At 43.8% G+C, this 13898-nt stretch overlaps 1 protein-coding gene across 2 annotated transcripts in view; it reads left to right on the forward strand.

Moving 5' to 3' along the window:
- MRPL4 (mitochondrial ribosomal protein L4) overlaps nt 1-13898 on the forward strand; it is a 684921-nt gene that overhangs the window by 83344 nt on the left and 587679 nt on the right. For both annotated transcript variants that reach the window (XM_044083705.1, XM_044083787.1), the window contains exon 4: nt 10834-10885. In XM_044083705.1, the coding sequence (XP_043939640.1) occupies nt 10834-10885 (52 nt within the window). The remainder of the gene's footprint in view (nt 1-10833; nt 10886-13898) is intronic.

Below are 13898 nucleotides of genomic sequence, written 5' to 3' on the forward strand. Positions count from 1 at the left end.
AAGGGTCAGAACCCCTGGTATTTATTAGGTTGGATGTCCCTATTAAGAAAAAGCAGAAGACTATGCATACTTCTGTACACCCTAAGGATCCTCAAAGGGAATGGCAGGAGTTTAATCAGCGCCTGTTCTAATGCCTTAATGGCCCTGAAGTCTCCCTAGGGGGTTTCTGTGCCTACTCCCCTTGGACTTTTCCTCCTCCTTCCAAACAGGGCTAGGGAACCCGATTACTCAGATGAGGATTTGGAGTCTGATAATGGGTCCTTGTGCTACTCTTTTGGCTTATGGTTATGATGAAGAAGAGTCTGCGAGTCATGAGCCTCTTTTGGAGACACTGTAGCTACAGTGATAGGAGTATTTTAAGTGGGATTCTTCTCAAGTGTTTGATATATGGAAAAGGTATTAAGAGCTGCTTCAGGTGGACACTCCTAAACCTTCTGCAGTACTTCATGTATTGGGTGTTTTGTTAGAAACCTTTATAGCTGCTTCTCAACCTCCTGCTGTAAAGAAACTTTTTACAGGTTCTGTAAGGTTCCTAAAGTTGGCGATTCTTGTGTCTTTCTGCTGACCTTGCTGTGGTGTCAGTCTCCTCTGACAAACCTTCCAAAATTTTGCCTTCAGATAAAGGATAGTAGGGCAGTAGAGAGAATTTGTAAGAAGGTTTATACTACTACTACTACTTTGGCATTTTGGGCCATCAACTACCAAACCCACAAGACCAGATATGCTCTGACATTGATTACCCTGGCTGTTCAGGGTCTTTCTGACTGACTCCTCTGATTCTGAGGCAGAATCTTCTGCTCTTTCTGTTTGGAGTCCTGCCTTTCAGGTTGCTCGTCACTCTATCAAGTGTAGCTGTGATGCTGCTGATGCCTCTTCCAGAGCTGCTTCCTTTGGGTCTGTCATGAGGCATTTTTCTTTGCTTCGGCTATAGTTACTGCCTGAAGATATTAAGGCCAAGTTACTGGATACTCCTTTGGATAATAAAAATCTCTTTGGAACTGTTGCTAGGTTTGTCTCTTCAAGAAAAAAGCAAGGGTTTACAAGACTTTAAACATATTTTTGTCTATCCTAACCCTAAGTTCCAGAGGAATTATCCTACTAGGCCTGCTTTTGTTCTCATGTTCTCAGGCAGCCTCATCAGGTCACCAAAGGTAGGAAGGGAGTTTGGCAAGCTCCTCTGCTAAGGCTTCTCGGGTTCCTGTAGCTCAGAAGCCTCCTTTGTCAGACAAGCCTGATTCTCTTTGACATCTCATGCACTGTTGGCCAGATTCTCTTGTCTCTCTGGCTCTTCCTCTTTCTTGCAAACTGGCATCTCATCACCTCAGATTCTTGGGTTGTGTCACCCTTTAGGGTTACTTCATAGTGTGGAAGTCTGTTCCTCCTTTTTTAGGGGTTGCCCAACATCCTCTGGAGCAACTCCCTCATTTCTCAGAGGTCCTTGGGTCCCTGGTGGACCAGGGAAGTATTCAACCTGTCCTTCCTTCCCAGGTAGGAAAGGGATTTTACTCCAGGATGTTCCCGGTTCCTGGAAAGGAGGGCACTTGACTTATTCTGGATCTCTCCTTGCTCAACAACTTCCTATTTTTTGGATGCTTACTATTCAAACCCTGATTCCTCTTTTAATACCCCAGGCTTTTCTGCTATCCTTGGAGCTCAATGATGCTTACCTTCATATTTCTGTTCACCCTCTTTTCAGGAAATATTTGTTTATTTTTTTTTTTTTATTTTCATTTTCGGTTCTCTGCTTTGCACTTTAGCCTCTGTACTGCTCCAAGGATATTCACAAAATGCCTAGCTCCTGTGATTTCCTTTTGCAGGCTTCAAGGCATTCATACATTTCCTTATGTAGACAACCTGTTGCTCCAAGCACTTTCTATCACTTGCCTGTTAACAGGATCTAGAATTCACCATCTCTCCTTCAAACTGTGGGGTTCACTATCAACTTCCAAAAAGTTTGTCTTGACTCCTCCTTAAGATCATGTATATCAGGATTGTCAATGTTGGCTTTTCTTTAACTTCTAAAAGTTTTGTCCTTGACGGCTTTCTTTCAGTCTCTTCTTCCTCTGCTTGCTATTACAGCCAGAGAGTTTCTTCGAACCCTGATATTCATTGCCTGTTCTATTCCAATGCTCTTTCTTGCCAGATTGCATGCGGAAGCTTCAGTGGTACCTCAAGTCAATTTGGCTTCAGCACTGCCACCCTCTGGATTTCAGTTTCTCTCCATCATCATCTGAAACAGAAATTCTAGTGGTGAACTTCAGTAATTTTCCCTAAACACAGGCCTGCCTTTTCAGCCTCCGGTTCCTTCTCAAGAACTGTTCACAGATGCTTCAGGCATGGGGTTGGGGGCTTCCTTTGGTAATCTGAAAGTTCAAGGTCATGCATCCATCCTTACCTGTCCACTCTTCAACTTGCAGTGTGGGCTATAGAGTGTTGATCCCTTTTAGGCACCACTTTTCTGTTGACATGTTCAGGGTTTTTCAGGAGGCAAGAAAACCAATCAGAAAGTCTTGTATATCCAAATGGAAGAGAATTTCTGTCTGGTACCATGCTCATAACCAGGACCCTTTTTTTCCATGGCAGTCCCTTCAGTTCTCTCCTATGTATGAGATTTGTTCCAGTCCAGCTTGCCCTGTACTTCTATAAAGGCCAAATTGTCAGCTATTTCTGCTCGTCTGCCATTTAATCCTCTTTTGGCTTCTCATTTTGAGGTCAAACCAGTTTCTTAAAGGTGTCAGGCATATTAGGCCCCCAAGGGAACCTATTCCTCCTCCTTGAGACCTTAATTTTGTGGTAGTAAAATTTACCCAGGCTCCTTTTGAGCTTGCAGGTTCATCTTCTCTACAGCATTGTACCTGGAAGAGGTTCTGGCGTGTAGCTCGCAAGATCTTGCCCTGCGAGCTACATTGCCGAAACCAACTGGCTGCAGCAGCACTTTACCATAGAGAAATACGGCTGTAAAGCATAGCCACTGCAGCAGTAAACTATGGACAGACGTATGTTAACTGGTGGTGATCGTTGCAGACAGCTGCCTGGCTGTATTCTAGCTGAGACAGCCATACTAGATGTGTAACACATTCCGTATTCACATTCAAGGACTGCATTTATTTCATTATTTATTTATTATATTATCAGACATCTGACAATATAATAAATAAATAATTAAATAAATGCAGTCCTTGAATGTGTCTATGGAATGTGTTACACATCTAGTACGGCTGTTTCAGCTAGAATACAGCCAGGCAGCTGTCTGCAACAATCACCACCAGTTAACATACGTCTAGCCATAGTTTACAGCTGCAGTGGCTATGCTTTACAGCCGTATAGCTTTACGGCAAAGTGCTGCTGCAGCCATTTGGTTTCAGCGATGTAGCTTGCAGGGCAATGTCTTGCGAGCTACATGCCGGAACCCACCTGGAAGATCGTTTCATTGCTTGTTGTTACTTTGTTCAGAGGGATTCTGAGCTTAAGGTCATTATGGCTAGTCCTCCTTTTTTGTTTTTCGTACAAATACTACTTTTATGTCCAAGGTGGTTAATGAGTTGTCTTTGAATCAGGCAGTACATCTCTCTCCCTCTTTTTCTCTGTCCTCAGTCTGCTAGTGAGACAGTTTTACAAACTTTTGATCTGCACGGACAGCTCAGCTATTATTTGGATAAAACTAAGGCCATTTGTACGTTTGATTGGCTTTTTATTTGTTTTCATCCCAGGACATTGGGTTTGGCTGTTTCTAAGCAAGTCACCTCCTCCTGGATATCCAAGACCATTTTGTTTTGTTATTCTTTTCATGGCAAATGTCATTCTACTTCCATTAGAGCTCAACCAACTATGGCTGTTACCTCTTCTAGTGCTTTCCTCAAGAGGTTGGACACAAATTTCATCCTTGAAGCTTCTACTTGGTTTCAGTGAATACCTTTAATAAGTATTATAAATTGGATATGGTTTCTAGGGCCAGAGCCATTCTGCATGGGTTTGTTGAAGACTCTTCCCAGCCTTCCACCTCCCAATCCTTTTCTTGAGCTTATGTATTCCTCCTACACTTAAGAATACCGCAACAGTGATATAGAAGGACGTAGTACAGTTGTGCAAAATCTTTCCGTAACAGTAGAACATTTTCACTGTTGCAGTATATGCTCCCTCTCTCTCTCCCCCTTTTTTCTTTTGGGCTTTGTTTTGGTTTCCCTCCTGGTCGAGTGTCTTCCATTTCCATCTGCATTTTCTCCGTCTGGATGTGCATAGCCACATTTGTTCTATGGAGACGGTTCTCTTCTGGGGCAATTCAGTTCTAACTGCGTCCATACGTCACCTTTATGCCTTGCATCCTGAACAAGGAGCATACATTTGACATACGGCACATGCAAGATGTAATGGCTTTGGTATGCTGGCCAGACGGGCTGTCCTTAGCATGAGACCCTTACAGTTCAGCTTACTGCAACAGAGAAGCGAAAGGGTATCTACTGTTATGGTATGATTTTATACAACTGTACTTTATGGCCACACAACCAGACTGTCAGCCATGAGTTTGTTATACTTGTTTTCAGTTGTATCGACAGCAGTCAGTGTCTTCCAGTAACTTAAAGTACTGAAAGAGTTGTACTGTAAATGTCATGTTTGTTTTTAATATTGGAGCACTGATGCTTTCGACATTAGTTCTGCTGACTTCAGATTCTATGAAGTAGATGTTCATCGTGCATACAGCTGCAGTAATCACAGATGGGTTCTCTGCCGTGAGGCGGGTCCTCGGTCGGCCGAATTCCAAAGTCTAGGTCCGGCGTCGGTTGTTGTCGCTTTCTCTCCTGACTTCAGAGAGGCAGGGGTATATAAGACACATCCGACGCCATGTTCTTCAGTCTTTTTTGCCGGGCGGTGCCCGAAGCAGAAGCAGTTCGCAAGTGCCGGTCGGCCAGCTCCTGAATTTACGAAAAACTGGAAACCGAAGTCTTCATTAAAGCTAAGTACCCCGTTGGGGAAACTTTTCTTGCCTCAGACCGATGTCAGAAAAAGTTAACAATTGTATTTCTTGTGGGAAGCAAATACCGCATAAGGATTTCCATTCCCTCTGCATACCTTGTTTAGGTCCAGACCACGACATCTCAGGCTGTCGCTTTTGCGCTACTTTCAATAAACGCACTATTAAGCGTCGGGCGGAGTTCGCCCAACACTTTTTTGGTAAAGCCTTTGATTATAAAATGTCGTCGGAGACTCCAACTACCGTTTTGTCCAAAAAACGCAAGGACAAGGACCGACACGCGAGGTCCGCGGTCCCCACCGACACCACGCCAAAACCGGCTACACGTGGTCCGGTTCTCAGCGAGACGCCTATGCAGTCCCTGACTACCGACGACACTTCTTTGGCGGTGTCTTCTGTAACCGAGACCGCAGGTACCTCGGCCCTTACCCAGACTACAACCACCGAAGCCACTGTGAGTGTTGAGCCTCCTAATGTGGACAGGTCCACCTCCACCCATGGTGTCTTTAGACCCTCATCTTCCTTTTCCATTAAGGCCTTTACTAAATCCAAATCAGCCAGGCATCCCAAGAGGCCTGTTGCACAGGGCCCATCTCCAGGCCCCATGCCTAAAAAGCAGATGCTTAAAATGGCTGAGGATTTAATTACTCTTATCAGGGGTTCACAGCCCCCTCCAGACAAGAGACCCAGAGTGGAGGAAGATTCTCCCTCTTCTGATCAGGGCTCCATTTATTCAGAACATTCTGATGTAGAGGAACACTCTTACTCCCTTTTGAAGATTCGGATGCAGAGCAGTCCGTTCCTTCTGTATCTCCTCCTGAGGATTTTTCCTTTGGGGAAACCTTGCACACTTTGAGGGAGCATTTCCATTGGGAAGGCCAAGACTTTTCTGATTCCAAGAAAAGACTTAGGGAATTTCTTTTGTTACCTCAACACAGGCCTCTGGCGATACCTCCTGTCTTGGACATACTTGATGATGTTTATTCGGAGGCTTGCCTTAATCCGGATTCCCTGCCTCCTGCCCCAGTCAAGCCTGATAGGTACTACAGAGTTCCTAACTCTCACCAATTTCTCTACAAAAGCCATAATGCTGACCCTGAAGCCATTTCTCAAGGCCCCAAGGGAATGAAGGCCTCTACTGCTAAGAATCCACTACCTTCCGAAAGAGAGTCAAGATCCTTAGAAAGGTGGGGTAAAAAGGTATATACCTCGGCCACCCTAGCCATGAGGGCCTTAAATTGTCAGTTTCATATGCTTAAATATCAGCAGTTTCTGTTATCACAATTAAGGAATAAAATGTCTCAACCTGAACAACCAGATTTGAAGGAGTTGCAGGATATGATGCATAGTGCAGAACAAGTGGGTAAACACACCTTACAATGTGGCTATGATGCCCTAGAGGCCTCAAGTAGAGCTGCTGTTACAGGATCAGTCATTCGTAGACATGCTTGGCTTAGGGAACAAAGCTTGCCTGATCATGTGAAAGCTAAACTTCTAGATGCTCCTTTACAAAAGGATGTGCTGTTTGGTACTAATGCTGAGGAGATATTACAGAAAATGGAAGAAAAAGCCACATCTATGCAAACTGTCAAAGCTTTTCTACAGGTTCAACCACCACGTTTTAGCAGAAATTGGCCTTCTAAAAACTGGTCCTTTCCAGCCACGGACAAGCCCCAAAGAGGTAGATACAGGCGCACAAGGGGCAGAGGACAATCACAAGGATCATATAGAGGCAGGCAATGGCAGACTCCAGCACCAAGAGGTGGCGAAGACAGTGCACAACAATACAGGAAACAAACCCAATGACTCCCTCCTTTCCATGCCAAGCAAGTCTCAGCTGGCAGCACCCTTGGGAGGAAAGCTGGCATTATTTACAAGAAATTGGCATATTGGCACAACAGACAAATGGATCCTGGATGTTATAAACAGAGGCTACAGATTTCATTTCCACACTCTTCCAAAAATGAGAGGCATGCCAAACCTGCCACACAATCAAAGGGCAGAGGCACAACTACAAATTTCAAAGCTCATACAAATGAGGGCTATTCAAAAGGTACCTACTCACGAACAAGGTCAAGGTTTTTATTCCAGACTATTTCTGGTACCAAGGAAAGGAACCGACTGGAGACCCATTTTGGACTTATCCATCCTAAACACATTCTTACTCGTACCAAAATTCAAGATGCTCACATTACAGCAGCTTCTTCCCATGCTGGGCAAGGAGTTTTGGCTGGTAACAATGGACCTCAAGGAGGCATACCTGCATGTCCCAATCAGACAAAGCTGCAGAAGATACCTCAGATTTCTTGCAGGTTCAATCCACTATCAATTCTCTGCATTGTCCTTTGGCTTATCTATTGCACCCAGAGTATTCACGAAATGCCTGGCATCAGTAATTGCCTACTGCAGACTTCAAGGGATACAAATTTACCCTTATTTGGACGACTGCCTGATCCAAGCGGACAGCAAGCACATACTTGAACATCTGGCTTATGTAACACGGTTACTGCATGCTCTGGGATACACAGTCAACAAAGAGAAATCCAGGCTAACACCATCTCAGAAAATAACTTTCCTGGGTGCCAACTTGGACACAAACATCCAGATGGCCTATCTTACGCCAGAAAAACAGGGGCAACTAACTCAGTACTTCAAAATACTAGCAAAATGTACCAGGCTTACTGCAAGGAAAATCCTGCAGGCTCTGGGCTTCATGGCATCTTGCATTCTTTTAATCCCATGTGCAAAGTTGCATATGAGGAAACTTCAGTGGTACCTAAAAAACCTATGGTCTCAACACAGCCACAGTTTGGAAACTATAATACCAATAATTCCATGTTTGCAAAAGGAATTTCTATGGTGGCCCCAAGCATGTCAAACAAACACAGGTCTTCCATTCTGCAAGCCTCAAGCAAATCAAGTCATCACAACAGACGCCTCAGATTACGCCTGGGGGGCGCACATGACAGACAGGTGCATTCAGGGCAAATGGTCCCAAAAAGAAAAGCACCTTCACATCAATCAAAAAGAAATGCTAGCAGTGATAAATGCAATTACAGCTTTCAAGGACCTCCTGCATCCAGGACAATTACTGATGAGAACAGACACCACCACAGTAATGTGGTACATAAACAAACAAGGAGGAACACATTCATACCCCCTGTGCAGACATGCCATGACACTTTGGAACTTGGCTCTGGCATGGCAAATCGAACTTCAAGCACAGTACTTGCCAGGTTTGGAAAACACGCTGGCAGACAACCTAAGCAGAAATATGACAGATCCACACGAATGGAAGTTGCATCCTCAAGTGTTTACAAAAATAATCCAAACGTGGGGGAGGCCAGACATAGATCTCTTTGCCTCCCACAGGAATCATCAATTGGAAAAGTTTTGTTCAAGGACCTTTCATCCAAAGGCCTGGAGAGTGGACGCCCTTTCATTCAGTTGGACAGGATGGACAGTTTACGCTTTCCCACCTCTGCCTCTTCTGCCCAAGGTGCTTTTGAAAGCAAGAGCAGACAGACCGAAGGAGATACTGATTGCTCCAGACTGGCCAAGGCAACACTGGTACCCACTTCTGAGGAGCCTAACACATACTCCTCCCTGGTCCCTACCTCTAATGCCTCTTCTGCTGACTCAGCACAGCTACAAAATTCTTCACAGTCAGCTGAAAACACTCAGTCTCGCTGCATGGAAAATTCCTTAACACCACAACAGACCCTACTCCCCAAAGAGGTGCAGGATGTCATTTTGGAGGCCAGAAGGCCATCTACTAGAAAGGCTTACTCCGCAAAATGGAAACTGTTTTGCTCTTGGAATGAGAAAAAAGGCCAGGACCCTAGAAAACTGAATTTGCCTCAGGTATTACAGTATCTAGCTGAGCTGCTGAACAGTGGACTTTCATTTTCCTCCATATAAATCCATGCCTCAGCCATTTCTGCAGAATTCAACACGGATCCACCCTTATTCTCGCACCCACTCTTAAGACAGTTCCTCAGAGGGGCTAAGAATATAAGACCACCAAGGAAACAACCAATACCAGCCTGGGATCTTAATTACATTCTAGAAAAATTAACATTGCCTCCCTTTTAACCAGCTGCCTCAACAGATTTGCAATATTTGTCCTGGAAAACAGCTTTCCTTCTGGCCATTACCTCAGCTCATAGGGTTTCGGAACTACAAGCCCTCATGGCTGTGCAGCCCTTTCTCATCTTCCATCAGGACAGGGTTTCCCTTCGAACCAACCCGTCATTTATGCCTAAAGTGGTATCCAGGGTAGCTTTAAATAAAGCCATACACTTACCTACCTTTTACCCCAATCCTCAAAACCAAGGGGAAAGGCTGCTACACTCCTTAGACATCCATAGGCAGCTACGTTATTATTTGGACAGAACAAAGCCCTTCAGGAAATCAGAACAACTTTTTGTGTCCTATGCTGTAGGGGCTCAAGGGAACCCAGTTACCAAACAGACAATTTCAAAATGGATAGGCCACTGCATACGGTTTTGTTATTCCTATCTTGGAAAATCTGTCCCTACAGGCATCAGATCCCACTCCACCAGGGCCACAGCTACCTCTACAGCCTTCCTCAGAGGAGTTCCTACCAAAGATATTTTGGAGGCAGCCACTTGGAGTTCTGTGCATACCTTCACAAAACACTACCACCTGCCTTTATATTCCAAAACTAGAGCAGGCTTTGCCACTGCTGTGTTGCAGGGCATTCTGGCTCATCCCAGTTCCACCTAGTGCCTACCACCCTGTGCATAGCTTTGGGATTCTACCCATCTGTGATTACTGCAGCTGTATGCACGATGAACATAGCACAGTTTTGTACCTACCATAAATGTAGATGTTCGAGTGCTAATACAGCTGCAGTACAGTTTTCCCTCCCTCCTTCCCCTCTTGGTAAAGGCCTGGGACCTAACCCCCTTTTCATACAACCTGTTTGGGTTATCCTTCTATGGTATATTTGCTTGCAACTACTGATTTTGGATTACACTGCATTGCATGTATATAAATATAATTTATGTATTGCCTTCCTTCTGGGGGCACCTGACATCTGGGGCAAGAAAGACTGAAGAACATGGCGTCGGATGTGTCTTATATACCCCTGCCTCTCTGACGTCAGGAGAGAAAGCGACAACAACCGACGCCGGACCTAGACTTTGGAATTCGGCCGACCGAGGACCCGCCTGACGGCAGAGAACCCATCTGTGATTACTGCAGCTGTATTGGCACTCGAACATCTACATTTATGGTAGGTACAAAACTGTACTTTCTCCCACATATACCTTCTTATTTATTAGGTCTAACTTCTTATCTTTGGGTTATGGCATGCACAGGGCTATGTTTTGAGAGAGATATTGCCAAAGGTTGCTGCTTTGTCTGTTGACTACACTGTTGAGATCATGCTTTGACCATCACTGACTGAAAAAAAAAAACACTTCTGGAATTACGTTACTGCAAGGAAAAAACACTTTTTGTAAGTTACAGTGATCTTGGTGTTTGTTACGCAAGTAAGGAGTTGGGAAGTTTCAGTACTTGCCCCCCCCCCCCCCATGTAAATGTAGACTTTGAATTTTTTTTTCATATTTGTGTGAAAGTTGAGTTAATGATGATGATGATCATCCATTGGCAACAAAAGCTTTGTTTCCTTGATCCAGCAATTATTTGCTTTTGTAGGCCTTGCACATTCTCATCGCCTTAGTGATGTCATTTTTTTCTTCATGGTCAGTAATGCAGTTCCCTTCCTAGTCCATAATTGGACTCCATACTTGAGCTTGCCTGCACCTTATGTATTAAGTTGTTGTACTTTGTACTTTGATTTACTACTAGTTTTTTTGTTTGTCTTATTTTTCTAGAATTGATATTCTGCATGAAGTTGTGATTTGGCAGAAGAACTTTAAAAGAATAGTAAGTATGAAAATGTTTAACTGCTTTGCTGTGATTGGTTTTCACGTTATTATTTTGAAAGGCTTCTTTCCAGCTTTGTTAAACTAAAACTGAATGCCATGAAAGTGCATGTTGGGTCTAATTTTTTTCTGTGTTGCATATCTGAATAATGATTCAGATTTTGAAATGTACTAGGAAGTGTAATCTTAATAATAGTTTACTAATTCAGAAGTAGTTCATATTTCACCGTAGAACTAATGGTAGGTGTCATTTAGCATGATGATTTGTACTACTTGCTGTTTTGTCTTTTGGGATGTCTGAGCACAACCCAAAAGAAGTTGACATGTCTTACTAATTTAACAGATTATGTATCAGACTAGTAAATGTTTTTTGTTCTATGTAAGCTACTGTCACATTTTTTGATAGAAAGTTTGAGAAACACATTATTCAGTGTTTTTGCTATTGGATTTACTTAGTATTTGCTAACACATATAAGAACAGCTGGCATGTATGAATATGTAATTGTGTGCATAGTTACATTTCTAATCTCAGACTACCCCACTGCACATTATATATGTGTAATGTCTTCTTGATGGAAAAGCATGAGTAGTGGATTTATAGAAAAAAAGATAGTGTGAACAGTCTCCTTTTGATTTCTGGGTTTCTGACAGACTTTTTCAAATTTCCTGTTAGACCTTTGTATAATCACTTGAGTAATAGGGGGTCATTTCAGTTCACTTTAGAGCTTCACATTTGAAAGCATTTCAGCTTCACTCTAGTGGTTACTGCTGCCTTCCATAACTCACTAGATTTTGTTTTCCAGTTTGGTGATGTAACCATTTATAGAAGAATTGGTCTGATTGACCATTATCTGTGGTCTACTTCAGTTTTATGGTATTACTCATATGGCTTTCTGACACTGATGTTGCTCATGACATAAGTTTCTATTTAATTAGTAGAGGTATCCCCATTCCCTTGACGGACTAGGATGTTGAGGGAATCAATGCCACTGATCTTGATAGGGTGTCGCTCAGGTTCAAATGGCTACACCCTAGACCAGTGAAGTCCTGCAAACCTTGACAAGATTATGATCTTCATGAATTGTGTAGGCTAGAGTGGAGGGTTAAAACACAGGTGAAACAAGAGCTTGTGTGTTGGGAGGCCAAACATAGCCTGGAGGCTGATTATTTAGCATGCATGAGATTTTGTGGAAGAAGGCAGTGTTTTCGTCTGAGAGATCTCTGTTGCATTTAACTACCCATCTGTTCTTTCTTGCATAGTTAACAGACTGTGCACCCCATCCTGTCTTGCTACCCAAAAAGCCTTTTCTCCTCCTCCTTATGGTGAGGATAACATATGTACTCCTTATGGTAAAGGTAACCAAGGTCTGACGGATCTTTTCACAAAAAATGCTCATGTTGCATTGTAGTGGACCTTGCAAAAAAGAATCCTGAGATGTTCTTCATCTCACATTGCTGCAGTCCTTACACTTGGGTAGTCCACTGTCCTCGGTCGGCCCGAATATCAAAGTATAAGGCTGACGTCAGTCAAGGCGCATTTGACTGACATCAGGACGTCAGGGTACAAATGCGCATGACCGACGTCATATCCTCAGTCTTTTTTGCCGCATGGTCCGATGCAGAAGCAGCATTGCAAGTGCCGGTTGGCGTTCTGAGATTTTTCGATTTCGAAGTTTCAGACCGAGTTCAAAGTTGGCTAAGTACCCCGTTGGGGAATATTTTAGTTTTTTCTTGCCTCAGTGATTTACCGGATGTCAGAAAAAGTCAATAATTGCATTTCTTGTGGGAAACAGATACCGCATAGAGATTATCATACTTTGTGTATTCCTTGCTTAGTGCCTGACCACAACGTTGTTGGCTGTCGCTCTTGTGCTAGATTTAATAAACGCACTATAAAGAGGAGGTTGGATTGTGCAAGGTTAGTCTTTGGGAAGCGGTGCAATTACAAAATGCCGTCAGATGCTCCGACGTCCGCTTCTTCAAAGAAGCGCAAGGACAAAGCAGTTAAGCCTAGGCTGGAAGAACCGTCGGTACCGGACACCGGTTCTTTAGAGGTGTCGGTGGAGCCGGTGGCTCCACCGGAGGTTTCTTTGTGTTCCCAGGGTGAGACTTTAGTATTGCAAGATGTGGCCTCTCAGGAGGCAAGTCAAGCTGAGGGGGCTTCTCAGGTTACTATTCTCCCCTCCCTTCCTAGGGTGGCTAGGCCCTCTCCTTCTGTTTCTAAGGCTTCTCCCAGGGGCAGGCCAGGTTTAGCTTCAGTTGGTGTTACCCCTAGCTCTTCAGGTACTGTGCCCAAGAAGCATATGCTTAAAATGGCAGAAGATTTGATTACTTTGATTAGGGGTTCTATGCCCCCTCCTGATAAGAGGCCTAGGGTGGAGCCTGAGCTAGGGAGTTTTGAGCAGGCTTCAGATGTGTCAGAGTCTTCGGCTGAAGACTTGCAGGAGTACTCTCCTTATTCTGATTCTGATGTGGATGATTCTACTCCTTCTGCTTCTCCTCCTGAGGATTTTTCTTTTTCAGAAACTCTTCATTCCATGAGGGAGCATTTTAAGTGGGAAGGTCAGGACTTCTCTGATTCCAGGAAAAGGCTTAGGGAATTTTTGTTTTTACCCCAGCATAGGCCTTTGGCTATACCTCCTGTTTTGGATGTAGTGGAAGATGTTTTTACAGAGGCTTCTCTTAATCCTGATTCTTTGCCTCCTGCTCCTGTTAAGCCGGATAGATATTACAGGGTGCCTGAAGCTCATAAGTATCTTTTTAAGAGTCCTAGGGCAGACCCAGAAACTGTTAGCCAGGGGCCTAAAGGTGTTAAGGCTTCTGTTGTTAAGAATCCGGTTCCTGCAGACAAAGAGGCTAGGGCCTTGGATAGATGGGGAAAGAAAGTTTATACTTCTTCCACTCTTGCTATGAGGGCTTTGAATTGCCAGTTTCACATGTTGAAATACCAAAATTATCTCCTTTCACAATTAAAGTCTAAGGTTGATGCTCTGGCAGTAGGTATTGATTGTAAA

Source organism: Protopterus annectens, chromosome 1.part0 (genome assembly GCF_019279795.1).
Source record: "Protopterus annectens isolate FY-2018-M chromosome 1.part0, PAN1.0, whole genome shotgun sequence".
NCBI classification, from domain to species: domain Eukaryota; kingdom Metazoa; phylum Chordata; order Ceratodontiformes; family Protopteridae; genus Protopterus; species Protopterus annectens.